The 26,212-nt window shown below is 37.5% G+C and overlaps 1 protein-coding gene across 1 annotated transcript in view; it reads left to right on the top strand.

Moving 5' to 3' along the window:
• Positions 1-617: 617 nt before the first annotated feature.
• The window catches only part of CTDP1 (CTD (carboxy-terminal domain, RNA polymerase II, polypeptide A) phosphatase, subunit 1), a gene marked incomplete at both ends in the record, with an annotated part of 46,917 nt that continues 21,322 nt past the window's right edge, over positions 618-26,212 (top strand). Inside the window, 4 exons of the mRNA XM_009585909.1 lie at positions 618-1,703; positions 11,314-11,455; positions 13,831-14,061; positions 20,530-20,695. Coding sequence (XP_009584204.1) covers positions 618-1,703; positions 11,314-11,455; positions 13,831-14,061; positions 20,530-20,695 — 1,625 coding nt within the window. The remainder of the gene's footprint in view (positions 1,704-11,313; positions 11,456-13,830; positions 14,062-20,529; positions 20,696-26,212) is intronic.

Genomic DNA, 26,212 nt, shown 5'->3' with positions numbered 1-26,212 from the left:
GCCTGCCAGGTTAAACCACAACACATCCTAAAACTATTTTTCTGCCCAGCAGAAAAATGAACCTCGAACAGCATCTTTGTATTGCTAAAACATGTATATCTTTTCAACTATTAAAATAGTTATTTTGGTTATGAAAAATAGGAAATATGAAAGCCATGGAAGTTTATAAAGGAAGTTCTTGTAGTTGTAGTTCTGGATTGGGACCTTCTGAAGTGGATTCTGCCCTATTTTTTTTTTCTTCTTTGCAGTAGTTTCATTGCCCTGAGATGTAATCGTAAAACTCAGGCTACGAGATAAATCCTTAAATGTTTGCATAGTTAACAAATAATTGCTTATGACCTGTGTGATTAAAAAAAAAAAAAAAAAAAAAGCTGCTTACACAGCTTTTTTACAAAAGTAAAGTTGGTTAGGTTTGCCAGTTCTTTCTAGTAATCATTGGCACCGAAAGTATCTTAACAACTTCGAAAAGCCTAGTTGTCACTTCTAAACATAGTGAAGTCTAACTGCATATGTAAACTGTGTGTTTAAGGAAAAAGAAAATTAAATTTTGATTAAGCTTAAAAAAAAAACCTGAGAAAATATGTATATGCTTTATTTCTTTCTTTCCTGTGTCTTAGTAAACCACTCTACAAAACCAGAGGCTCTGGATTCAGCAGTGACATCTGCAAAAGATGTTGAAGAAATAAAGAATGTTACATGTGTAGAAGAACAAAGCAATGGTCTCAAGAAAGCTACAAAGGACACTTGCACAGCAAATGGAAGTACTTCTGTAAGCAGTGAAACATCTGACTGGGATATGAACTCTCGAGATAAAGTTAATGCCCAGGACTCCTTAAATGATAGCACTGATCACAAAATGGACAGTGAGGTCACTAATGATTTGACAAATACAAAAGAATCTCAGAGTTTTTCAGAACAAGTTGATAGAACAGTGATAGAGAAGCAGCAAACCCAAGACAAGACAACAAATGACTTGGACTTTGAACTGTCTAGTGACAGTGAAAGTGACGGTGGATTGGATACCAGAAAGTCATCCACTTCTGTATCAGATAGTGAGAACGAGGAAAAGAGAAGCTGGAAGAAATCCAAACAACCTCTGCAGGATGAAAATTTGCAGAAAGGGAGTTGCCCTGATGTGAGTGAGAAAAAGGATGGTCTGGTGAACCATTCTGGGGACACGCAATCTCTACCTAGTGAAAATATTCATGACAAGACTGATCTTGAAGCACAAGAAGAAAGTGAACAGGAAAGCCTTTGTGATTTAGGAAATGGGTGTGCAGACAAGAAGGAAGCTGAAACAGAGTCTCAGAATAGTGAACAGTCTGGAATTACAATGGGTGAGTCCTTAGACCAGAGTATGGAGGAAGAAGAGGAGGAGGATGATACAGATGATGACGACCATTTAATATACCTCGAAGAGATCCTTGTGCGGGTTCACACTGATTACTACACAAAGTATGATAAATACCTGAAAAAAGAGATTGAGGAAATTCCAGACATCAGAAAAATAGTACCAGAACTGAAAAGTAAAGTGTTGGCAGATGTAACTATAATATTTAGCGGACTCTACCCAACAAACTTCCCCATTGAGAAAACACGGGAACACTATCATGCCACAGCACTTGGAGCTAAAATTGTGAAGAATCTAGTAGTGAGTGCTGATGATCCTGACAAAGCAACGCATCTCATTGCAGCAAGGACAGGTAGGTAAATGAGACTTGAGTTTTCCGTGAGCTTTTTTCCTGTTACAGTTCATTCATGCCTTGAGCTGGTTTTTGTATAACCTACAGGCTTTAATGTAACCGAGATTAGAATTGAAATTAAAGGGAAGATTCTTCCTAAAACAGTTTAGAAGCCTTTTTTAAGGCTTTTTTGCTGCTTTTTGATCAAGTGTGGCTTTTAATTGTTAAAAGGAGGATCTGCTAAATAGCCTCTGATGTAATGTGTCGTGTCTGACTTCTTGGTTAGGAGTTGGTATTACTGAGTCTTTGACTATTAAAGACGTTGAATAGGAACTTTAACATTTGTGTCAGAGAAGAGTTTATAGTGGTCTTGCTATAAAGTTATAGCAATGCTTGCTTTCTCAGTTTCTCAGATTTCACCTCTCATGGTTCGGTTTCACTTTGTATGGAATTCAAATGAACTATCTTAAGAGACTGGAATCTTATGGTACCCTGTCACTGCTCTGTGCGTAGCCTGTATATCTTTCTCATGGGAGATGTAATAGAGCTCAGCCTAACTTTTGATATGTGTTTCACAAAGCTACCTGTTTTTACGTAGTTATAATGGATAGGAATGTACCATTTGGTAGCTGTCATAGAGGAGCTAACAGGCCACCACTAGCTTCTAGTACAAATTTTTATGTGCACCCTGACCCTTGGTTCCCTCATTGTTGGCCTTTTGAAGTTACATTGGAATCTAAATATCGTATAATCAAAACCATGAAATCCAAAAGTAGAACTGCATGGTTTAGATAATGTAAAACTTCTAGGTAGTTTTAGGACATCTTTAGATGTCATAGGCGAAGAAATACACATCTATTGGATTTTTTTTTTCTTAACTGCTGTTCATGCAAGCTTTCAGTACATTAGAAGCATTTTTGTTTCATCAGCTTGTAAGGAGTATATTTTCACTGGCTGTAATATAGATGTGTATACTTTTCTTGGACTGTGTGTGACTTAAGATATTTCTTATACAGCTGACCAGGAATAATTTCTTCCTGTTGAGGAGGCAGTGATAAAAAAACCCTCCAGTGTTTAGTGACTAAAAGGGGAATGTTGCAGTTCCTTAACTTCTACCCCTTTAAATACGAGTAGTATTAAAAATCTATGGATTAAACCCAGCCAATTTATCAGTATATTGTGATATACTAATCAGCTTTTTTTTTTTAAATATTAGTCTAAATAACAGTAAGGCTGTGTATTTGCTAGGCTAGTGTAAACTTACCTCACTTTCCAGTTATCTCACTGTATGGTTCTGGTGACAAAAAGCACAGGCAGCTTTTATTAGAAAGCTGATAAGTTGACAGTAGCAACAAGGGGCTGCAGTATTGACCTAGTCAAGTAGCATCAGAATAAAAACTGTACCAATGGACCTGCAGTGAAGTAGCAAGTTTGTATTAATTGTCCTGATGCAGATATGCATTTAAGTAGTAAAAACAACCTAAAAACCAGAAAAGGCTGAAATTAGTTTCATCGAGATTAGCTGGGATTCTGATTTCTGAAGGTGTGATAGTTGAAATAGTGAATGGGAAGTGTTAAAATCAGTGGATGGATCAGTTTGGGACTCCGTAGTTTTACTACAGTTGCTGAACAGCTCTTTTAAAACTGCAGGAATAGCAATACTCTTATCAGCAAAGAATTACACAGGTTTGTCATATTTAATTGGAGACATGATAGCTGTCAATATAATTTATATAATAATTATATAATTGTTACATGATTTAATAATAATTATTATATAATTATAATTATATAATAAGAACAACTTTCATGTTTTTCCAATTTCAAATTTTAAAATGCTTCATTTCAAAGTTGCTTTGTCTTGCACTAGATGGCTTCTGAATGTAGTTGTACATTGGATGCAACTATTGTGTGATGTGGTAAAATTGATAGGATAAATGTAAATAAGACCCCCCTCCAAAATACACATTTCTCTAGACGAAAAAATGTTGAATAATGTTATGTTAAGGTATACAGCATGTGATAGTGAGAAACAGTTGAGGCTTTTTTTGCTTGGTTTTGGAATGTACAGTGTGAGGGGGGTTGTATGTTTTTATAGATACATATGAAAGTAGAACACAAGGATGTGTATAAGCAAATTATTCACTACCTGCACATTCTTAGTGAATCATCCTCTAATGTTAATCTTAATACAAAAAACTATTTTAACTTTAGGTTTTGATTACATAAATGTGCTTTTACAGTATTTGAATTGAGTTTATTAACACACTTAAAATTAACTTTCAGTGCTGTTTTGAAAAATAAATAAATTTCAGACTTTTTGTCAAGACCTAGACTCTCCTTCAAAATAGTCATGTAATGTTGGTGTTGCACTTGGTACTTAAAATATATTCAAATATTGCCTGCTGATTAAAACAACAAATCACAAGAACACCACTATTCCTGAATTGCTGGGGAGAAAAACCTTTATTGTCAGTATGTAGAAGCTGACCCTTGCTTTTAGTAAGAAAAGAATTGCATTAACCAATTCTAAAAGAGGCAACTTGGTAGCCTTTTCTGCCTAATGAGCAAGACTATTGTCATCTTTCATCATCACTTAGTAATTATTTCTGTAACAATGGCAGTGAAATAGGGGGCTTTAGAGTGAAAAAACTATATTCTCCAATAACCTTCTTTTGTAAGATTCTCAGGGATTGCTTGTGGTTTTGGTTTTATGGTGGGTTTTTGTGTTTGTTTTTTTCAACTGAAGACTGTATTTTCTCACCTCTGGTTAAGATGGGAGTAGTTATGCTGCATCATCCTAACTTCATGAGGCAAACTCTGAAGTTTAATCAGAGGTTTTAAGGATATAAATCGTGTCCTGTCACAGCTGGATTTGTGATAATTCAGCTGTAAACATGAGTTTCATACTGATTCTCTTGTGGTTAGAAAGCAAATTCTGCAAATCTCTATTACAGCCGGTAAGCCATACAGATATTGCATCTCTGGCTCCCATGACAAACATCTGAAGCTCTGCTTGATGTCTAATTGCTGGTGAAAGGGGGAAACAAAAGCATGTCCCTTCTTGAGTTTTATCCAGAAGTCAATGACCTGAGACCAGATAATGTTGTTCTGCTTCTTTTTTCTTCTTTTTCCCTCTTTTTTTTTTTTTTAATGTGGTTGTGAAAAGGTGATTTTTGAAATGTACGTGTCAGTTCAGTATTTCTGGATGACACCACTAACAACGACAGACTTAGGACTCAGACAAGCAAGTTAATTTACATGTTTACTTTGCGTTAGCTGAGCTGTAGTAAATGGCATATACTTAATCTGCAACAGCGGTGGGGGTAAATACTGGTAGCTTTTCAGTTTTGAAGACAGGAAGAATTTGTCAGAGGAAATAAAAAGGGTAGTCAGTGTGAAATAGTCTTTTTCTCTAGGTCTTGGAGGGATGGGTTTTCCCCCTGCAAAGTGACCACATCATAGCTTGGTGTATGGAATGAACAGCTAGCAAATACCATTTTAGATTGTATTTACAGCATTCTTGCCAGCCTATTGCAGTAAATAATTTAAATTTCTTTTATTGTTTGTATATACTTGTCTTTCTCTGCAGATAGGCAGCTTGTTTCTCTGCAGACAGAGATACTCTGAATTCTGAAAATAAATAAATCCTTGTTCTTGGAGAAAATTAGGATTTTTTTCATTATATAAGGGGGAAAAAACTATCTACCTGAACTACTGTAAAACACAAGGATCTCTGTATCATCTAATCAGCTTTCATAAATCTGAGTGACTGAGAAGAGGCTACCCTAGTCGTTTCCACTTACCTATGGGCTGCATAAATCTTACTTCAGTTTTTGAAACATCTGCTGTTTGCTTTAAGCAACAGTAAACTGCACGGGATGATGAGTTGTTATAGCTGTGTACACACTTGGCTAAGCAGTTACCACACCATTTCATAAACCTTGTTATGTTCCTTCCTGAACAAATGAAAGATACTATAGTTGCTGTTTGTATTGAGTTTGTGGTGGTGGAGCAGATAAATCTGTTCAGGTCACTTAAAAATTATTCTAGTGGGGTAGGAATGGAAATATGTCAGTTTAGACCCTGAATTCTTTTCTTTTTCAAAATATAGTTAATTCAGTGTCTTTTCCTATACTTTGAAAGCTATATGGGAATAATTTCCTTACTTTTGGTGACTTAGTCTATGTCAAGTTTTGCTTAATATCATTAAGTATCCGGTTGCTTAAAATACCAATTGTACTATGAACTATGGCTTCTTTTTTTCATCCTTATCTACCTAGTTAAAAAATGTTTATTCCTGAGTCTGGCTCTGAGGTACTGAGAGAAGAGAAAGCTGCCAGCTGATAAAGCCTTGTTAGCCTGTCCTATGACTTGGTGTGAGGTCTTCACCAGACATGGCTATGATGTGTCCACAGATTTTTTTTCTGAAGAATATTTTCAAAGGCCGTGTCTTTAAAAAAAATCCTGTTAAGCACTGCTCTAAACTTGGGCACTGACCAGGTAAGCCTGTTGCTGTTGCTGGCAAAGCACAGTGCAGTGTTAAAGCTGAGCTCCAGACATAGCCTCTGAACAGCACATCTGTCACCATTTCATGATCACTTAATTATTGTAGGACAAAACACTGAGGTCTATACAACTTGTCTCAGGTTAACGTTGTTAGAGAAGAGCTTCAGGATTTGATCATAAATCAAGTTTTATATATAAAAATGGTCTGAAGAGAAATAAACTTTTAGTGATCAGATTTTCCAAGCAATGTCTGGCAACCTGACTGCAAACTGCCATAAGGATATGTTGACTTTGGTGTGTTGGAATTGGGAGAGTGTTTTGAGAGTGACTCTGGTGGTCACTTCCCATCGTGTACTTCGGTTCGTCCTGGCATAGCCTCAAACCCGCACACTCGGTTCCTCGGGGGTGAGACTGAATTGGAGGGCACAGTCAGCTGAGCGCTCACTGGATTCAGTCCGCAGGACTGGGCAGAGCTAATCCAAAGCAAAACTCCCTGAAATGCATATGGGATGGGCATTGCTCCTCCAGCACCCTTTTGCCCTGCAGATCTCCCTGTTGGGCTGCACTACTTGGTAATGTGAACATAGCCAAATATGCAGTATAACATTTCTTAGTCTTCATAAACATACAGCTTAGGTCTTGTTTATCTATGTTGCTTAAGTACCTAGTGTGCTTCGTACTTTGGATAAGACAAAATAAACTGCTGTAGTGAAACTGTATGTCCTGGAGACCAGCTGTAGAAGTTTATCGTTGCATTATTGATTTTGGTCACTTTTTTAGTGATGAATTGTCAAGATTAATAGGGGGCTTTTTTGTGTTTTCAACCTGTGCTTTCAAGTTCAAAAGTAGAATTGATGAGTCCCTTCCCCAGGTCTGAAAATAACCCTTTCCCAATATTACGTGCTTCAGGCTGTATCCATCAGAGGATAGATGTGGTGAATTTGGACCCTAGCTGCTTCATGTGGAAAGGCTTGTGTGCCTTTTTAACTTTTTGGAACAATTTTAGACTAGAGTTTGAAGTAGGGTAAGATGATTAGAGGAGAATAATGCAAAAAAGTCCAGAAAAACAGTTTTTCTCTAAGTGATTTTTAGCCCAGCTGGATGATTCAGATGTTCCTAACTGCATCAGAAGTGCTATTGCTTGTATGGATTAAAATCCTTTCTGCTGTTTCTTCTTAATAAGCATACTTCCAGAAGGGGAAGTTACACTGGGAAAAGGGAGAGGAGAAGGCAAGGATATTAAGTATTGCAGTACTATTTCTCCTACCCAGTTAAATTTGGTGTTCAACCAAATCTTGCTCTAAGAACATTATATGTGTGAAATCTTGATTTGTGAAGATGTCAGCTAGGAAATCGAAGGCAGCCCCTGAGATGATACAGTTGTATTACCTCATGCAATTTTCAGTATGCTGGAGCATGCAATAGGCAGCTGCGCTCTAGAAATGAGGAGAAAGCAGAAGGCCTTGGTATTGTGGAGGTGAGAAAGGTAGGCTTTTGACCCTCGGGAGGTGGGTTTGCTTGTACACTGGTGTTCCTGTCGCCAGCTTTAATTTTATATTAATGGCTTATACCTTTTGGAGCTATTGTTTCAGAACCGTAAGAGTTTCAAACGTAATAGTGCCATTTTGGCTTTCACGTTTAAGGCTTCCACTGCAATCCTGTTGACTAGAAGAAGAATTTACTTAGCTCCTCAGCGTACATCCGGTATGAAACGATCAGATATGCGTGAACGCAGAATGTGTGTATGTGTGGAACGGGCAGCAAGGTGAAGCACCTGACATATCATCAATGCAGAAACATCAGTTTTAAAAATAGTTGGAGGAAGCCATCTTCTCATGTAACTTCACAGGTTAACATGAGATGAAGGTGCAGTTTTATGGTTTTGTTCAGGTTTCCCCTGATGAAGTCCAACAGGACCAGCAATATGTTTAGCTGGACGAATGGATGTACTACAGTATCAGATAAGCTTTTCTTCGGGGTATTATAAGCACAGTCTGTCTATACAATAGCACCACCAACTCTGGTTAACTGTTCTGTATGCTTATTAGTGAAATCATATGCTATGATATGTTGTATTCGATCAGCTCCAGAGTTATGTGCAGGACAGTACTGTTAGTCATGTCTGATATTTGATTCAGTGTCTAATACCAGCCACAAGTACCTAAACTTCCACTGGACTTCTTGCTCTTGTTGCTTTTTTCCCTGAAACTCCTATTCTTATGAACCTGATTTCAGCATCCTCTTTGTAACAGCTGTCTTCTTGCCTCTTTGTTCTTATTATGTTGTCATTGCTTTTCTCCTTTATTCTCAAAAGAAAGCATTTTCCAAGCCAAATCTTTCACTTTTTTTAATCCTTTTTCCCCCAGATCTCTTAATCTGATTCTCCTTCAGAACGTCTGCTTTCTTTCCTCTGAAACATACCCTGTGTATAAATTAAATACAGCTTTATACTTACCTGTTTCTAACTGGAGGTATTTCTACAATTCCTACTGAGGTTACATAAATAATAATAATATCTCCTGTGGAAGCTCCCTCTGGCATTGTAAACTGGCTTATTTCCAGCAACTCTTGCACGAAAGTGCTCTGGGTTGCTAACTACTTCTGTAACTGATGATTAATTGGAAGACAGGTTTCTTGTATCAGGGTATGAATGATCTGGGTGCACTGGCCTCCGTTCTTAAAGAGTTTTGCTTTTCAGCCAGTTAAAACCTCTTGAACAGCAAAGGTGTGCTGGGATTAACATGGTTGGAGTTCTAAAATTGTTTTCATTGAGTCTTTGTTGGACAATGGTTTTATTTTTATTTCATGGCAAAATTTAAAACATGGCATTTCTAAATCATTTGTGGTTTGGAAAGGGCTTTATCTTTAAATACTCATTTTTGTGTTTGTGTTTATCTTGGACTCTTAAATTAACGCTTTTTTATTGCAAAGATACTAGTGTGGAGAAAAGCTTTACATTTACTGTACAGCTCTTAAATCCTGAACTGTGGAATTGCTAGCATTTACTGCTGAAAATAGAAATGTAATTGTGCGCAGAACATTTTTTCTTAATTTAAATCCAAGAAAAAATGTATTTATATCTAAAGATAGAGGAAAAGGTAGCCCTACTCCTGTACTCTGTTAGGTTTGGGGGAAGAAAAGTAGAAAAGGAAAACAGAAGCTTTCAGCACTTTTGTAAAGGACAATGATCTCCTGCCCTTTCTGTTTATTTAGTCTTCTGAATTTACAGAAGTTTAGAAACTGAACTGTCTAACTAGTTAGGTCAATCCTCAAGTGCATTTCAGTTGATCTGTCTACCCCAGTAGACTCTAGTTCAAGTTGTACATGGCCCTTTAGGTATTTGCTATTAACTTTTTGCTCTCATCTTCAAATGATGTGGAAAAGTATGGGTACTTCAAGACTTTCATCTTAATTGAAACAAGTAAAATCGTATTGTTAAATGACAGTCATGCAGATAAAACTCCAGGGAACTATGTTGAAACCATCAAATTAATTTACTGTTCTTGCTTTCCTGTCAGAATTGTTCTGAAATTTGATTTTCTTCTGGAGGCACACGTGTGAAAGTAGACAAGGGCTCATAAATTCTAACTTTAAATAAGTTTTTTAAAAGTTAAAAACTTTACTTAGAAATTTTTTTTTTTTTTTAGTTAATAAGGTAAACTAGACTGGAGTGTTGTGTTTTTATATGAGCATCTGCAGAAAGAAACCCCAGGGTCTTTGTGTAGAATTGAAGGGCTTCGAGTGGGTAGTGTTTGAAGTGATGTATTATTCACCTTCAGTTCTGAGAGCTCTGCTCTTAACGTAGAGGAGAGGGCTAAGTTGTTAACTGAACTCCTGCCTTTAGTTCTTGATGGTCTCCTTTTATTTCACATTTCTAAACAAAAAATGTAGTGCAATATTAAGTGTATTTAAATGTCTTTGCACCAAGACAGAATATGGACAAATGATTGGGTTTGATAAGCATTTTAAATAATGTGTAAATAAGATGAAATGCTATAAATTATAGGGATATAACAAAAGGGAAGAGTGATGGCTTTCAGCTATGAGACAGACCATCAGACTGATGAGAGTTCCTTTATCACGTTCCAGCTACCCCAGTATTTGTGCAGTGTAGATACCATGTGTAAGTATCAAGCATGGATGTATCAGGTCAGAATCCTTGGGGTTTTTTTTCTCTAGTGCATATATATTTAATGATTTATTGGCAGATGATACAATTTTGTGTTGTCTCCAAGTGTTCAGTCCCTCCATAGTTCTCTTCAATAAATGCTGAAACAAGTAGCACAATTGGTAAAATTAATTTTTCCAATCAAATAGAAGAAATACGTTCTTGAAACGTTTGGAGAGTCAGCTGTTTCTGGGAACAGACTACACTTCAAGGTTAATTTGAACCTTTATTTTATTCGCTTCTTTTGGCTTACCGATGTTGCTGCTTCTTGGCAAAGATTTATAGCAACTTTACTGAGTTTGTCTTGTTCTGCTTTTTCAGAGGGTGGAATTTGAGATCACCTGTTACTTGCACGCTGCATTGCTGATGGTTTCATGTGGACTTTGTGCTAGCCTGACATGTTTAACTTCACATTCATTGTTCCCCTTTGGCATTAAATAATCCATTTGTCTGCTTTGCCCCCACTTCTGGCAAATGGAGGTTGAGTGGGTGGCTGGCCGTTAAAAGGTAGCATACTGTGTGTACAGGGGCTGTGCATAAGAAAGTTCGTATGATAAGTTAGCGTTTGGCTTTAACGGCATTAAAGAGTCGCTGCTGCTTAGACTCTGACAAATAGAAATGAAGGAGATGAAGTACGAAAATGCATTTGTATTGTTTGTTTAGTTAATATGGAGATGTAGAGGTTTTCCGTATAGATTAATTTTAGTGGACTACTTCCACGGTGCTGGTGCTTCGGTAAGTTGCAAATACCTTCATCAGGCTTGAGACTGAGGTTATCGCATCTTATTTAGAGTCTCACTTTTATCAGTTGTGATTGTTTTGTTGGATTTGCGGAGGGGTGTTTGTTTTTTCTGTAAGATTGATCACAAAATGTTCTTCTTAAACCAGTGTGTACTTAAAACTATCCTCTGTGTTTCTGGGAACACTATAATGTTATGTTTGACTTCGTAATAGGCACAGAAAAAGTACGGCAAGCTCAGGACTGCAAGGACCTCCATGTTGTAAACCCCGATTGGCTGTGGAGCTGCCTGGAGCGCTGGGACAAGGTTGAGGAACAGCTCTTTCCCTTGAAGGATGACTATATCAAAACACACAGGTAAGTGGAAACTTGGGGGAGTAGGGGCTATGAAAATAGGTTATTCATACAGTTATGCTAATTTGTTAGTGCAGCTATAAAATTGGTTTCTGAAAAATTCAGAATGGTGTGTAATGCATACAGATTTTGTGAAAGAACCCTCCATTTTTGTCCATTTCTGTGCTGCTTAAACTGAAAACTGTTAAGGGATTGGGAGGCAGTTCAGCAGCTAGCAGAATTGGTAGAAACCTGTGGTACCAGTAGTTTCTTTAGCAGTTATCATTGTTAGCCATCTTCAGCTGGAGCAGTGGACCTTGTCAGTTCATCTACAAACTAACACAGGGAATGCCACCAAGGCACAGGATCATTCATGCTGCCAAATGAATTAAAAAATGTACACACTCCCACAACATGAAAAATTGGTAAAGTACGGCATTTTTTTCTGAGACTTGGTAGTGAGGAGGAAGAGAGAAACAGAAAAATACAGCAGAAAAATCTAAGAGGGGTTGGAAGGCATGAAGGTAGAAGTGAAAACTGGAAGAAAGGAAGTAGTGAGAGAACAGGAGGTTTTGGCATGATAAGAATAAGTGTTGAAGGAGAAAGGGTTAAAAATAATCACTGCACTAGGATGCAAATAGACAGCCAAAAACTTTATTAACACAGAGGAAGTCTGAGGGCTAGTAAGAACAGTCCCCTTTAGGAAAGTGCCATGGCTAAAATAATTCATGACAAGATACTGTAGAGCCAGCTTCTGCTTCTTGACTTATCTGTTTGGATAGACTCACATTAATAGCATCTTGCAAGCCTAACAGAGGACCTTCCCTCCTATGTTTAGACAGGCATAGCATATTGGGTTTTCTGTGTTAAATTGATAGTGGTGTGATTGACCGAGCGGGCTAGAGATTTGCTTTCTGCTTAAAAGACGCTAGCCCTTTGAGGGCAGAATGTGCGTGTGTAAAGTCCTCATACACTCTGAAGACGCCAAAAGTAGAAACATCTGGAAGTGAGATCACTTATCAAATGGGAGACTAGGTAGAGACCCAGGATCTCTAAAACTTAGGAAAGAGATGTAGCCTACTTATGGCTTAACTAGAGTACTTTGTTTCTAAAATGTTCTATCAGTTTTTTTAATCAAACTGAAATATTTGTATGGGATGTTTAACTTGTCTCAGAGGCCTGACACTGCCGAGTTCTCAGTAGAAATCTGGACAGTGACTTGTAAGCATCATTTTTTGATGTCTAGATGAATGTTGGTCTTTCTACCTATCTTAATGTACTCTTCCATTTTATTGAAACACAATGATAATTTTTCCTACTTCTATGTTTCTAATACAATACACCTCAACTTCATACTTTCCCTCACTTCCACGCCGCTTTCCCCCCCTCCCCGCCAACTTCAGTCAGTGAGACATCTATCTTAATGCAAATACTTTTACTTTATTAACCCAACATGTGCAACTTCTTTGCAAAAGATTTTCTCCTTAATGAAGCTGCTTGAAATAGTGATTACTGATCCAAAGCCCTTATGAACTAGGTGAGGGATGAACTCTGAGGAAATATTTGCATATAAAATGAGCTTAAGAATAGCAAAAAAGAGTAAGTAAACTTGGAATTGGTTGACCTTAAGTATTGATGCTACAAGACTACTTCAGAAAGGTCCATGAAAGCATATGGTAAAAACTCCAGTTTTGTGGCACTTCTAATATTTGTTACAGTATAGTTTAATAGTTTTTTCTATAGCATCAGTTTCATGGTGCATAACGTGCTGTTTTATTTATTTTTTTTTAAATTATTCAATTTGCTTCCTTTTTTTTGTGGCACTTCATCATAATTGGATAGTATGCCATAATGATGATTCCTGCAGACTGATCTCTGAATGTTTCTGCTGACACTTCTAAAATCATGTTTTAAAATGCAGCAGGGTGATCATAGGCGGCTTAGTATTTTAACAAATGAGTTTGGGTGACTTGCAAATTAATACTGTGTGTTTATTTTCTCTCAGAGCCAAGTTGGAGAGCAAATACCAAGATCTGATATGATAGCATGCTGTTCTCTTTGTCACATATATGTAGATTATCATGCTACTCGAGTTGTGCAGTTGTTACTACCTGGAAGCAATTTCAGTAACTTTATATAAGATGCTTTTTAAGGCACATTTAGTAATTTTTTAATAATGTAAATATGACATTATCTGCGTCTTTGCATTTTTCTGTTTTAAATTCAGCGAGACTTTAATGGGGTGGATAAGAAGAAATGTGTTTTCAGAAATCTTCCAAACTATTTCCCCCCACACACACACTTTCTCCTTTAGAAAAAAGGAATGCTCATTTTTTACATTACGGTTAGATAGCTCGTTTAAATTTCTAAAGCTATTTTTTCTGAACTTCGTCCAACAGAGAGAACAGCCCTGCCACGTTTCCTGATACACACAGCACTTTTCAGACAGCTCTGTTTCACCCAACACCCATCCATCCAAAGTCTCAACCTGGTCCTGAAGTTCGACTTTATGATCCTAACACTGGAAAGCTAATCAGGAAAGGTGCTCAGACCTCTGGCCAGTCGATGTACATCCAGTCTCCAGCTCCTCCCATCACCTTACCAGTCCACGGTGAACACTCGTCCTTCAGGTACCTAAAGCATAGCTAAGAGTGTCTTCAACTATATTTTCAGATGCTGTGGTAGATTTAACTCTTGTTATCCTTGCATTTGATCAAATTGTCATCTTTGCTTTAGTTACTTTGTTTGCTTTCTAAAAAGCCAAGGAAATGACTGAACGTGAATAGTCAGCTGAAGTGAAATGAGGATGCTAGCATTCCAGATGCTTTTTGTGCCTCACCTAAGTGCGACTAGAAACCTCAGAATAAATAAATGCGGCGTGTAGTTTATGCGCTCTAACGCGAATGCTAAATAACTCATCTCTGAAGCGAGGCAGCCTAATGTTTTTTAATGAGTGTTGGAGTAATGGATTGGGTTTTTTGTCTATAAAATATATCTGATAGCATTTGGCTTTTGTTTAAAAAATTTTCCTCTTCACCTAATTCCTTCAGATGGGACATCAGCTTTGTGTTTTGTTTTGAGGAATGTCAGAAGTGGTGGAAGAGGAGCGTAGCTAGCTGAGCATTATTAAATAAGGCCATATGATTGAGTGTTAGTTAATGATCCTTAGATCACTAAATCAAGACACTAAAGCAGCAGGAAGAGGAGACGGATTTTTGAAGTACAAAGGCTAGCATCTGGACTCTGTCAAAATTTGTGGATTAGGTTAAGCTACAAAGACAACACTTGTCTCTTAAGGATGCATAAAATATCTAAAATTCATCCCTAAGTATCTGCGTAAAAGATCTAACTTTCTGGAATGCTAACAAGTTTAGCAAGGCTTGTTGACTCCAGAGGTAAAGAAATACCCAATTGAAGGCGAAGCTTTTATCTTTGTAAAATATGATCAAAATTCCTTTGTATAATGTGATCAGAGTATAGCAGTTGTTATAAAGCAATTCAGTTTTCCAAGCAACTACAAGAATACAAAGCACAATTATAAATGCACACAGTTTTCTACCTTTCTTCTCCCTCCCCCGCCACTTTTGCAGTGTATCACTTGTAAAGTTTTTGTATATTAGTGTAGCTTGTTATGTTTCCACTCTATCTTCCTGTTGCTAAATTGTTTCAACCTATGGTTTTTTCAGTTGTCATCTTTTTATAGGCTTTTTCTTATTTCGGCTTCCTTGTTTCTGTCAGCGTAGGTTTTTTGAGTCTCTTGTTTATGAAGACATCTTGGTTTCAGTTCCTTTTTAACTGTGTCTTTAAAGTCTGTATTTCACTTTACTATGACATGTTAAATGAGCAGGAAAATCTTGAAATAATCAAGACACAGCATGTATCCAGAGAGGAGCTGAAAAGCTTTTGGTTTTGTTTGTCAGTTAGTGTGACAAGGAGTTTGTCTAGAAATAGAGCTGGGAAGGTTGTACGTGTATATAATTGTTATGACACTTCTAAGATGCTTCAATATGATGGTTTATGTTGATATTAATGCATCACTCAATGCTTTAGAAAGAATAGGTTTTGATGTTTGTTCTATCTTCGTCAACAACTTAATGAAGAGTTATGTCCACACCTAAGCTTATTTTTCTTTAATGCAGAGGTGCTTCTTCATTTGAACATCTTATGGAAAAGGAGAGAAATATACATCAGCTGTCTTAGTTGAGTTTCTCAGAGCCCCAGACAGGTTTTGGGGTGGAGCGAGACTGTATCTCCTTCCTACTCCCTTATTTTACTTCACTTAAGCATGTTTTTTGACTATCAATGCTCAGGGTTGAGATGCTTTAATCTAAGAAAGTAAATCCAATTACTCAGTGCTGCAACTGCACCGATTAACATAAGATATATGCTGGCAAATAGTCAGTATTTTCATCATCATTTCCTGTTGATTTGGTTCTAGTGGTAAAATTAGTGACCTGTAAACACTGATCTCTTAATTGGGGCATGTCTATATTCCTCAGAGCAGTTCCGTTATCTTCAATTAAGATGGTGACGAGTGTCTTGGTAAAGTCTAGGAGGAAAGCAGTGCAGTGATCAAATACTGCTTTAAGTACTTTTAATGAATAGGAAGTACAGCACAGGCAGAGCACGAAGGCTGTAAAGAAGTAACGAAAAGCTGAATAGGAACAGCTTTGCTGTGTTTTGGCTGAGCAAGAGCTGCGGCAGAAGTACTGTATCATCGCTTTGCTTTGTCCTAAAGCATGCATCAATGACAGCTTTTAAAAAAGTTTCACATCCACTTTAAAAATTGATTTGATACTTGACTTCAGAGAAAATTACTTTAGTGCAGCAATTTCTTGGTAGAAGGCAGTGTATTTTGTGTCCTGACAAACTTCATGTGCTTGTATGTTCACCTCCTACAGAAAGGTAAGAGTATTTGTAACTAAGCCATTGAATTTAAGCAGAGTTAAAGCTGTTAACACTCAAAACCACTTCTGTTGCAGGTGGATGCAGTCAAAGCCTCCAATAATCTTCTTTGATAGTTTCTAAAAACCTCATATGATTCTGAATTTCAGACAGTGGGCAACAAAATTGCACTGCTGCGAGAGGAAACCCTTGGGTAGCCACATGTGGCATTAGCAATGGTACTCGGTCTCTTACTGTAAGAATAGACCTTAGAAGTGAATCTCTTGTAAGGCTGGTTACTGAAAAGGGCTTCAAGTTATCTGAGTACCATTTCATAAGAACTGTTTCAGTTCTCACTTTCTTTATTTTGGGTTCAACATTTTTAGTTTCTTTCTGGGATTCAACTTGAAACATCATTTAAAATAGGATATGATTAGTTTAAATATCGACACGCAATTTACAGTGAAACTGTCACCAGTGAGTTACAGATGGTTCAGTTAATTTGGTCAATGTTTCATGTGACAGGCATAGATCTTGCCACTGTGCTCGGCGCTGTGAGACTTGAACACCTGCTTTTTGTCATGGCTGTTGCAGCCTGAGCGGAAGGGTGGCAAAGAGTTTGCGGCTGTACTGGAAGGGAAGGGAATGCAGTGCTGCTCGGAGCTTTTCTTTGTCTGAGAACTGGAAGGATTCTTCTTTAAAAATAACCTGCGTGTCAGAGCTTTGACACTCCGTATGTATCTCACCAATTTGCATTTTCATATGGAAACAGTATTCTACAAACACTGCAGTAAACACTAAAGTTGTAACAGGTCATGAGATGTGTAATGTAGTGTTGTCCAAAAAAATGCAAATGCTAATGGTGTCTTGGACTACAATAAAGAAAAAATAATATTACAAGTTAAATTTTAGTGAACGCTAATAATACACTAACAGATGAAGCAAAGCTTAAAACGTGGATATAATTTACATGTTAGAGGTTAAGTGGCCGTCTGGTTTTAAATAGTGCTAAGATGCACCAAATGTTTGGCTTGTAAAGGTGTGTCAAGCAGATGTTGGTGGCTGAAGCAATTCTTTAAGATTTGTATAAATTAATTTTACTTAAAATTTTTGTGTCTTAATTTACATGCTCATTGTTGTAATTTTTCCTATCTAATATTATTAGTCTTGTTATGACAGCAAAAATACGAAGTACCAAATTGAAATCATCAATGGAATTTAAATATTTTTAACATTTTCATGATGATAATGCTATTTTAGCTTTTGCCCTGATGCTGTATCAATGAAAGTGTTAAGATGCTTGTAACTTCCATAAATGTTGAACCCACCCTGCATGTGGTGAGTTCTAGCACACATGCATGTCCTTGTGTGTGTAAGACTGGCAAGTGCCAACCAACCTGTGCAGGTTGAATATGGTGTTATTTTTGACAAAGTATTCATGAATCTCATCTAATTAGAAATAAATGTAAATTCCTGCATTTGTATGTCTTTCAATTTTAATCAACATAACAAGCAGCTGAAAATGTAAAGCCTGAAAAATGTCTTTGATAAAATAAAAACGTTTCTTACAAACCTTAAAGAAGTCTTTGTTTTATATTGCTTTTTGCAATGCTTTGGTGAGGAGTCCCAGTGTATCTTACCTAGTAGCAGTTGGAAAATACTGGAGAAAAAATCTGACAAAAGCCTTTAGAAGCTATTAATACAAATATTTTACAGTTAATATTTGTGTATAATAATGTGGTCAAGGATGATCTCACATTTTATTCTGGGGAGGGAAGGGGAATATTTTGGGGTTTTGTTAAAAAAAATGGTGGTGTCTTCAAGATTTACCTGAGACTCGTAATATTTCTGCATATTATTGCTTCAGAGTAAAGAAGTTCATACTATGCCTAGTCTTGGATGCAGTATCTCCAGAATTAAACTGTCAATACAGTTTTTATTAAATAATGATGCAAAGTAATTCCTGCCTTTGCCACCCGTTGAGGTGAGAGTGATGTTCTCTAAAGTGTTCAAATAAAGAATATAAATAAGAATACAATGATACATAAACTGCAAAAGGAGGGGTTCTCGCTGTCATCAATATGATAATGTGTTCTTAAAAAAAAATACTAGATTTATTTCTAGTCTAAGAAGATCTGCTTGGCTGCCTGCTACATATAACTTGTGTATAATTCTTGGCATGGTCAAGCTTGTCATGTTGTTAATGCAGTTGTGTAAGATGCTCATACCTGTTGTTTTGTCATTCTCCGTTTTACTAAGAATGTAAATAGCATCACCACCTTTCTCTTGGCTAGGGTACCTATTAAAAAGGTGTGGAAATCGTATTTTAAAAGATCCTTTTGGAAAATATAGTGCAATGCTGAATTTTTTTACTCTTTTACCTATGAAAATTATTGTCTGAGAGGAGCTTAATAGCAAAAGAAAACCGTGTGGTCTTGTACAATAGAAAACATTTAGTAGAGGGGAGGCGGGGGGGGAAACCAACCAAACAAAAAAATCCTGTTAAGCTGTGATGAAAATCTCTAACAGAAAAACAGTTTGGTTAGCTTGTTTCCACAACATCTAAGTTGTTGTTTTGGCTTCATAGGAAATTCCAGTGTACAGAAATGACAAACTGCGAAGGGGAACATTTCTGCTGTGTTGCTGGGTAGCGCTGAACTGATGGGGGTCTCCTGCAGCAGATAGCGCAGATCTGGATAGCACAGCAATGGCTTGGCTCTCTTCCCCCACCGTCCCCAATTCAAACAATGAATTCACATCTCCTGCACCTATCCGTGGGATCTGAGAGGAGAGAGATGTGTATGTAGGAAATATGAGCCCTCAAAATGAGCTCGATAAGACAGCTTCATGTGGCTTTCAGATTTCATACATTCTGGGATTGAAGTACTGATGTAGGAAAAAATCTTGATATTTAGATGGCCTTCTTAAGAAGCTGTCAAGCTCATGAGAGGGGAAACGATTTTGTAGAACCTTACCTGTGACTGGATTTACATAATTTAATAATGGCTTATAATAATAAGGGCTGCTGATCTAAAGCTTTTTCTTGAAAATCCAGGCTTGAGGAGAAGCAGCCATCCTACGCTGAAACTCTTGTCAGCAGAGACCACATTGTACCTGTTCTTAATCGCCACCACCCTCAGAAACAGCCTGATGGTGTCTCACCTGGTAGTTACAATTTGAAACAGCTTGTGATTTCAAATACAGTCACTTTTATACTTGCTTGTGGTAATCATTCCCCACACACACAATCTTGTGACTAACATAAATAATTTGTGATCCATGAGCTTTATGACCTGAGGTCTTTGAATAGGATTCTGGTTGGTGCTGAGCTGCTGTAATGTGTTCCAGGAGGATTACAGCTCAGTATTCATAGTTAAACTGTATTGTGTAGCAGTTTTAGCTTCTCCAAGTCTTTAATCGTTAAGTAATATTCACAAAGAAAAAGTTACCCAAGAAGTGTAGAAGTCTCCTGTTGTTGTTTAGATATAGATGTATCATTATAAAGCAATTCCCATGAAGTTATGATTATTTTACCATTTTTATGAACATTTTGACATTCCTTTTGGTATCTGCGTGTTCTGGTTAAATACAGTAACTAACAAGGTAGTAAAATACAAACTAAGAAAATGCTACCATATTTGAATACACAAGCCAAAAAGAAACACGGTGTGTTTTGCATCTCATCCAGGCTTAGCATCTGGGAAATGTCTAAAGATTGAGGCTGCAGAAATGAGCTTTCTACTTGCAAACCTCTTGTCTGTAAGGTTGAGAAATAGAAAGGTATGCTTTGAGACTCAAGAATACAAGCATAACATAGGTCAGGAAAAATATATTAGAATGTAAGAATTGTTTCCTGAATGATAAATGTGTCAAGTGATGGACGAACTCCACTTGAGCACAAATGTTAACATATTTTAAGGGCAGCGCATCTGCAGCTACTGAAACTCTTGGCTTCAAGGAAGGTTTGGTGGTTACTTACAAGAACAATGGGAAGGCAGGAGAGTGAGTACCTTGTCAAAGGTAGAATCAGAAGCCATCAGACTGAAAATAAAAGCAATCATTGGGAGACTTATCTTTCTTCTGTTGGTGAACACAGAACCCTATTAAGCAAAGGCATAGATATTCAGCAGTCATAAATTGTTTTAGGATTTTATTTCTAGACAAGCTGTAAATCAAGTAAATCTTTCTTATGTGGGACCCCTGAAATTTTTCAGAGTTGTTCAACCACATCAGCAGCAGATGTTCGAAGAAGAAGACCTACCAGCGAGTGAAAATGAAGAGCAGCCTGGTCCATCTAAGCGGAAACGCCAGCCAAGTATGTCTGAGACAATGCCCCTGTACACCCTATGTAAAGAGGATTTAGAGAGTATGGATAAAGAGGTGAGCTTAACTAATTCTGGCAGGTTTCTAATGCAATGATTGTTAGTTATGCATAACAGTTTAACTTCTGTTGAATAATGCATGTATGTGAACTGACCTTGTATGCCACTACAGTAACTTGAAATAAAAGCCACAGCAGACTAAGAACTACAGTTCAGTCTAAAATGCAGTTATGTTCTGCAAATCAAACTTGAATTAAGGAATGGGAGTACTCTTGTGTGTAAGTAGGCCTTTAAAGCAGAACTTCATTTAAGTACAGCTTTGTCACACAAAACATGTTATCACATTTGCTTTGTGTTTAGCTTTGCCAGGTGTTGCTTTAAACTTTTTTATTTTTAAAGTAAATCTTCAAATGATCTGGACAAAATCAGTGGCGGGATGGGAGAAGAGAGGTCTGTGGATGTAAAAGGCACAGGCTGTAGAGAAGATCAGAGAGCCAAAGGGGAGCATGGGGCCTCATTATCTGTAGACATGTAATTGCAGTGCTGTTAAATCATAGCTATCACTGTTTCACGGGTGAAGGGAACTTTCTGTTAGTGAACTGTACTTTTTTCATACAAAACCACGTTATTTGAAATTCATTGTGAACGTCTAGCAGCTGCTTATTTTTCACTTATCCTTGTGTGTGCTTTTTTCAAATGAGCCACCATCTTACATAATATTAAATGATACAGAGGAAAAAATACCTATCACTGCATACCATGTTTTCATGAATTCGTTACACTGTGTGTGACTTCACTGTAAAACCTAGTGACCCCAGAGCTTGAATTCATCTTTGAACTTAGATCATTCACTGGAGTGGGGACAGGAGCGTATAACTTGCCAGCTTCTGGCAGTAAATTGATTACAAGGTTCTAGCCATAACAGGCCTCAAGAATTATCTTCGGAAAATATAATAAAAATGTGAGAAGGAAACTGCATATATCACCAAGGAAAGAAAGAGTTTATGTGTGCAGCATAGTGTAATTTTGAGATGTGCTGGTGCTAGAGAGGTCCTGGGGGAACTTTGAGCTGGTATTCTAGAGAAAGGTCCAATAACTTTCAACTGCTGTGATGATCTACTCTGAGTTTTGGATGAGTGCAAGCTTTTAACTTTACCCGGTAACTCTCGGAGTTGACGACTTTTGATTTCTTTTGCTTTTTGTTCCAAAGTGTTTTGCTGATTTGATCTCAGATTTTCCCAAGAAATAGTATTTCTTCTTGTCATGATGCCAGTCCCTGAATCCATCAGTCTCTTCCTTCTGTGTTGTCAGTGGTACTTAAAACAAATTGTTATTATGCATTGTTTTTATGTATTTATGTACTAACATTTTTCTAATGGTGTGGCTTTTGGAAAACATTAATGAATTGCTGTTGCATGTGTGCACTGAGCCAAAAGAAAGTGTGCATGTTTTCCGGAATTACTGCATAGAGTATGTATTGTTCTGTTTTTAAAGATACTATTTAGGGACCTTGTTGAAAATCTGAATCTTCTGGCACTGTTCGTTTTGTGATTGATTGCTCTCTATGTTGCTACAGTTAGACCGAAGGAATTAAAGTTTTTTCTATCTAGCCTACAATTGTAAACATCTTAAATTGCGATGATTTGTTTTTAAATTATGCTTTTACTTAAGCTGTGTTTGGAAACTAGACTACATGAACTTCAGAACAAATGAAGCCCAAATTCCAATGGATTTTTTTTTCATAGTTGACTTAGCTTTGGTTCCAGGAGTATAATTTGAGGTTATAGTTGCTGCCAAAAGGTTTCCCTTCCACCAGCCTCTGTTCCCACCCCTGTCTTTATTAAATTTACATTTCTCTGATACTTGGGCAGCTGAACCAGTAGAAACTCTTCACTTGTTTTTTGTGTGGGTGTATGTTTTGGGTTTGTTTGGTGGGGAAGTGGGGTGGGAGTTTCTGTTATTTCAGCTCCCCAACATGGTTTGATCAAGGATCAAACATTAGCACTGACATGGAGAAGGGGACACAAACGACATATATTGGGAATGTTGAACTGGACATGGTAGTGCCAGCAGGTCGTCATCTCCTGGGAGCTGACTATAGAGACAGACAAGGGAGACTAACCTTTGTGGACTAGCCTTGGGACTGCTAGCATCAGCTTGGTAAAGATAATGTATTCAGGTATAAGAAATGTAATGTAAGAAGGAAAACAGGATTTTATGGAGTTGTGTGGGAGTACACTTATGAAACAGGGGGAGGACGTGGTAATGTAGGCCATAAAATATAAAAGTTTAGTGGAGCATACACAGGAGATTTTGTTGTCAGGAACATTATCAAATAAAATGAAAATAAGCTTGATAAGCATTGCCGGTTAGTGCTCAGTTCACTCTGGTGACACTGTGGCTAGTTTAACTTCCATAGAAAGGTGTTTGACCCATCTCATTCTTTATCAAAACATGTTAATGGGTAAGAACCTTTCTGCAATCATGTCACTAAGAGGTGTGGAATTTCTGCTTTCTGCCACAAAAATGCTTTTGCTTCATTTGTATCCGTACTAGTGGCTATGCCAGCCACAGGATCTACAGCTGATTGCAGACTACCTTGGTGGAGCGAGGGAGTCTGTTTCAGTCACAACGGTGGTGCCTTGCTCCACAACTACAAGTGCTAGTAGGGTTAGGGACTGTTAGGGTTGGGAGTAGGTGGTCCAAGAAGAGTGAAAGCAAGTTACAGTGTGACTTTGCTGCAGTGTAAGCCCGCCCAAGTCTCAACTGCTGTGTTCCTGCCCCTGAGCCACTGTTGATAATCATGGGACCATGTGGCAAGCCAGTTCAAGGGAGCTGGTTTGGTCAGAAAAGATCACTTTCCAGGTTAATCTTCATCATTACCAGCTTCCTGAAATAACTCACAATTGCCACTGCATGAGTGCTAGTGCCAGGAGCAGGCAGAAGATGGAAAGAGCTGGGAATATAAGCAGTGAAGGCAGAACTGCAGCCCTCTAGTTTTAAAACTGCATCCTCAGTATTTCTACTGAATTCCCTGACAAATTCCGATAAGGATTTTTACTAGATCAAAAGGAGTCTTTTAGGCACTGGGATTTTTTTCAATGAAATGAAATAGGAAATGCAAGCGTTTATATATACTGTTTCTGTGGACATAACAAACAATAAATAACTCCTTTGCACTTAACGTCAAAAGGAAATCTTGCTTTTTCTTTGCAAAAAATCTCTGAAAAGGCCACACAGCCCCAAGCAATACAGAATTTGCATGTAGTTTATACATGGGAGAGTTTTGTTACAAGAATCAAGATGGAAGCCAATAAAGAGAATTTAATTATGATTTATTCCGAAATTTAAATCCCTTTCCATCCTTAACCTATTTAAACATTTGTTTGCCACTTTTCCTAGTAAAAAAGCAGTATTTGTTCCAATATTCCGTGAGGAAGAACTGCCACAGATAGTCATCTCTACTAAAATTTGATCTTACGTGGATTTTTTATCCTCTCTTATCATTTTAGCTGTAGTTGTGCTATGGATACCAAATTAAATCAAAGGAAATAAATAGCATCCCAGCTATTGGGTTGCAGTTTAAGGTCACTTAACCTTTTGTATCTTTTTCAGTGCCAAAGATCTGGGAGACTAGATCCAATGGTAGCTTCTTTTCCCTCTGGCATGAGGCACTGTGTGAACTTTAGGGAAGTGCAAGACCAAGAGTATTCAATGTAATAGGATTGCTGTTCAAAGGGCAATTGCCAAATCAGAGTAAGTGCATAAAGAATGGATCCCTACTTGGGAAGTATACAACCTGCTAATGCTGCTGCCTCACAGTTGAGAGAACATTTTCCCCCTTTCTTTTCTGTGCTAGCTAGATACAGATTCTTTGCAACTGGTTGCTGCTGTTTGTCTCTGCTATGCAATGGTAAAGGCAAGCAGAATTAAATGCTGCCAGTTAAATTAGCTTGTTTATAGTAATTTTTAAAGGTCTGAATGAATTTTTATTTCTTAATAACTGGTTATCTGATATATAACCTGCAAAAGATTACTCCATAAAAATGCTGTTTATATCGGATTGTATCTAGTATGCTGTAATCTTCATGGTATGTTGCTGGTTTCACCAAAGGGCAAGGATTGAAAATCATCTTTAAAGAGGAGGTTTCCAAACAATTAAATGCAGTCAATAAATGCAACTAGAAATATCTCTTGTCCATAATACCTGTTCCAACATGACTTTTGTTTTCTCAAAACCAATAATCTCACTTATCGGGAAAGTATCTACTTTTCCTTTCATTGGCTGTGTTGGAAAGTAACTCTTGCAGAAGCCTGTGCTGTAGGGAGAGAGAACTGGGCTGTCTGCAGGTCTTCCCAGCCCCACTACAGCAGGGGTCCACTTGCCCACCTGCTTATCCTAGAGGTACAGGACTGTTCATTGTGTGCTTTTTGGTGTGATTGCATGGAGTCATCATCCTTCCCCTGGGCTAGGTGGAAGTTACTGACCTACCAGTCACTATAATGTTGTGCAGATCTGCTGTAGTTTACTGACAAAAAACAGAAAGTGGAACCCAGGCTTCAAATGACTCTATTCGTTTCCAGAAATAAGATTTATTAGCCAAAGCAAGTTGCACAAAGGAAAGTAATGGCATACAAATCATGTGAAGACATAAACGTGTCTTTCCATTCATAATTGATTATCTCAGTACAGGGTGACGTGCAGTTCTCCTTCCCAGAGGTTACTCATGGATCATCTTGTGAGGATATTTCTTCAGAATTCATTGAGAACCACTCCTGTGAACTTCTAGCGTATTCATTCCTTTCAGCACTGATACAATTACTTATACGTTTAAAGAAGGCCAGCAAAAATGACCTACGATCAATATTTAATAAATTCTGTTAGTCTTGCTGATTTAGAAATTGTTTTTATTTAATTTAAGCTGTTGTTAATTCCTTTTTATTAAGGATGGTTTTCTTCTGAATTTGTATTCCTAAATGATATTTGGAGAGAACCTTATGGAACTGGGCTAGTATCATGTACAGTTACCTAGTCAAGTTGATCTAATCTTAACACTGTCGTGTCCTATGTGCTATAAATAAGCTGTGCTTGTTTTTACATACTAATTGCTTCATGATGGACCTTGACTTTGCTTTTCTGTAAAATTTATTCTTTCTTCGTGGATATCTGTTGCAGACCCAAAAGGTTGTTTTTAGCCCCGTGCATGGTGCTAACTTCTTTTAAAAATGTTTAATTGAATCAGCTTTATCTTAAAGATTTTCCCTTTTGTAATCAGTGTCCTTTTCATAATTAGGTTGACACTCTTGTGTATGATAAATCCATGAGTAAGCAAGGTCAAGACTTGTCATTCGTCTCTTCCTTTTGGCTACAAATTATTCTCTTGTGTGTTCCTTTAAGAGCTGTGGCTGGCAGTACAGTTCCTTTATTTTATTTTTCAGGTGCTTTCTAATTCACCAGTCTGTGTAAATTGTAGAAACGCATAGAAAGATTCTAAGATGCTCCCTTATAAAATGCCAGTGACAAAGGAAAAAGAAATGATCCTCTTGTCTCTTCCACGCCCCCCCCCGCCCCCCC

This window comes from Fulmarus glacialis, unplaced genomic scaffold (assembly GCF_000690835.1).
Source record: "Fulmarus glacialis isolate BGI_N327 unplaced genomic scaffold, ASM69083v1 scaffold9279, whole genome shotgun sequence".
In the NCBI taxonomy this organism is placed as follows: domain Eukaryota; kingdom Metazoa; phylum Chordata; class Aves; order Procellariiformes; family Procellariidae; genus Fulmarus; species Fulmarus glacialis.
This window is presented reverse-complemented; position numbering and strand designations above follow the sequence as displayed.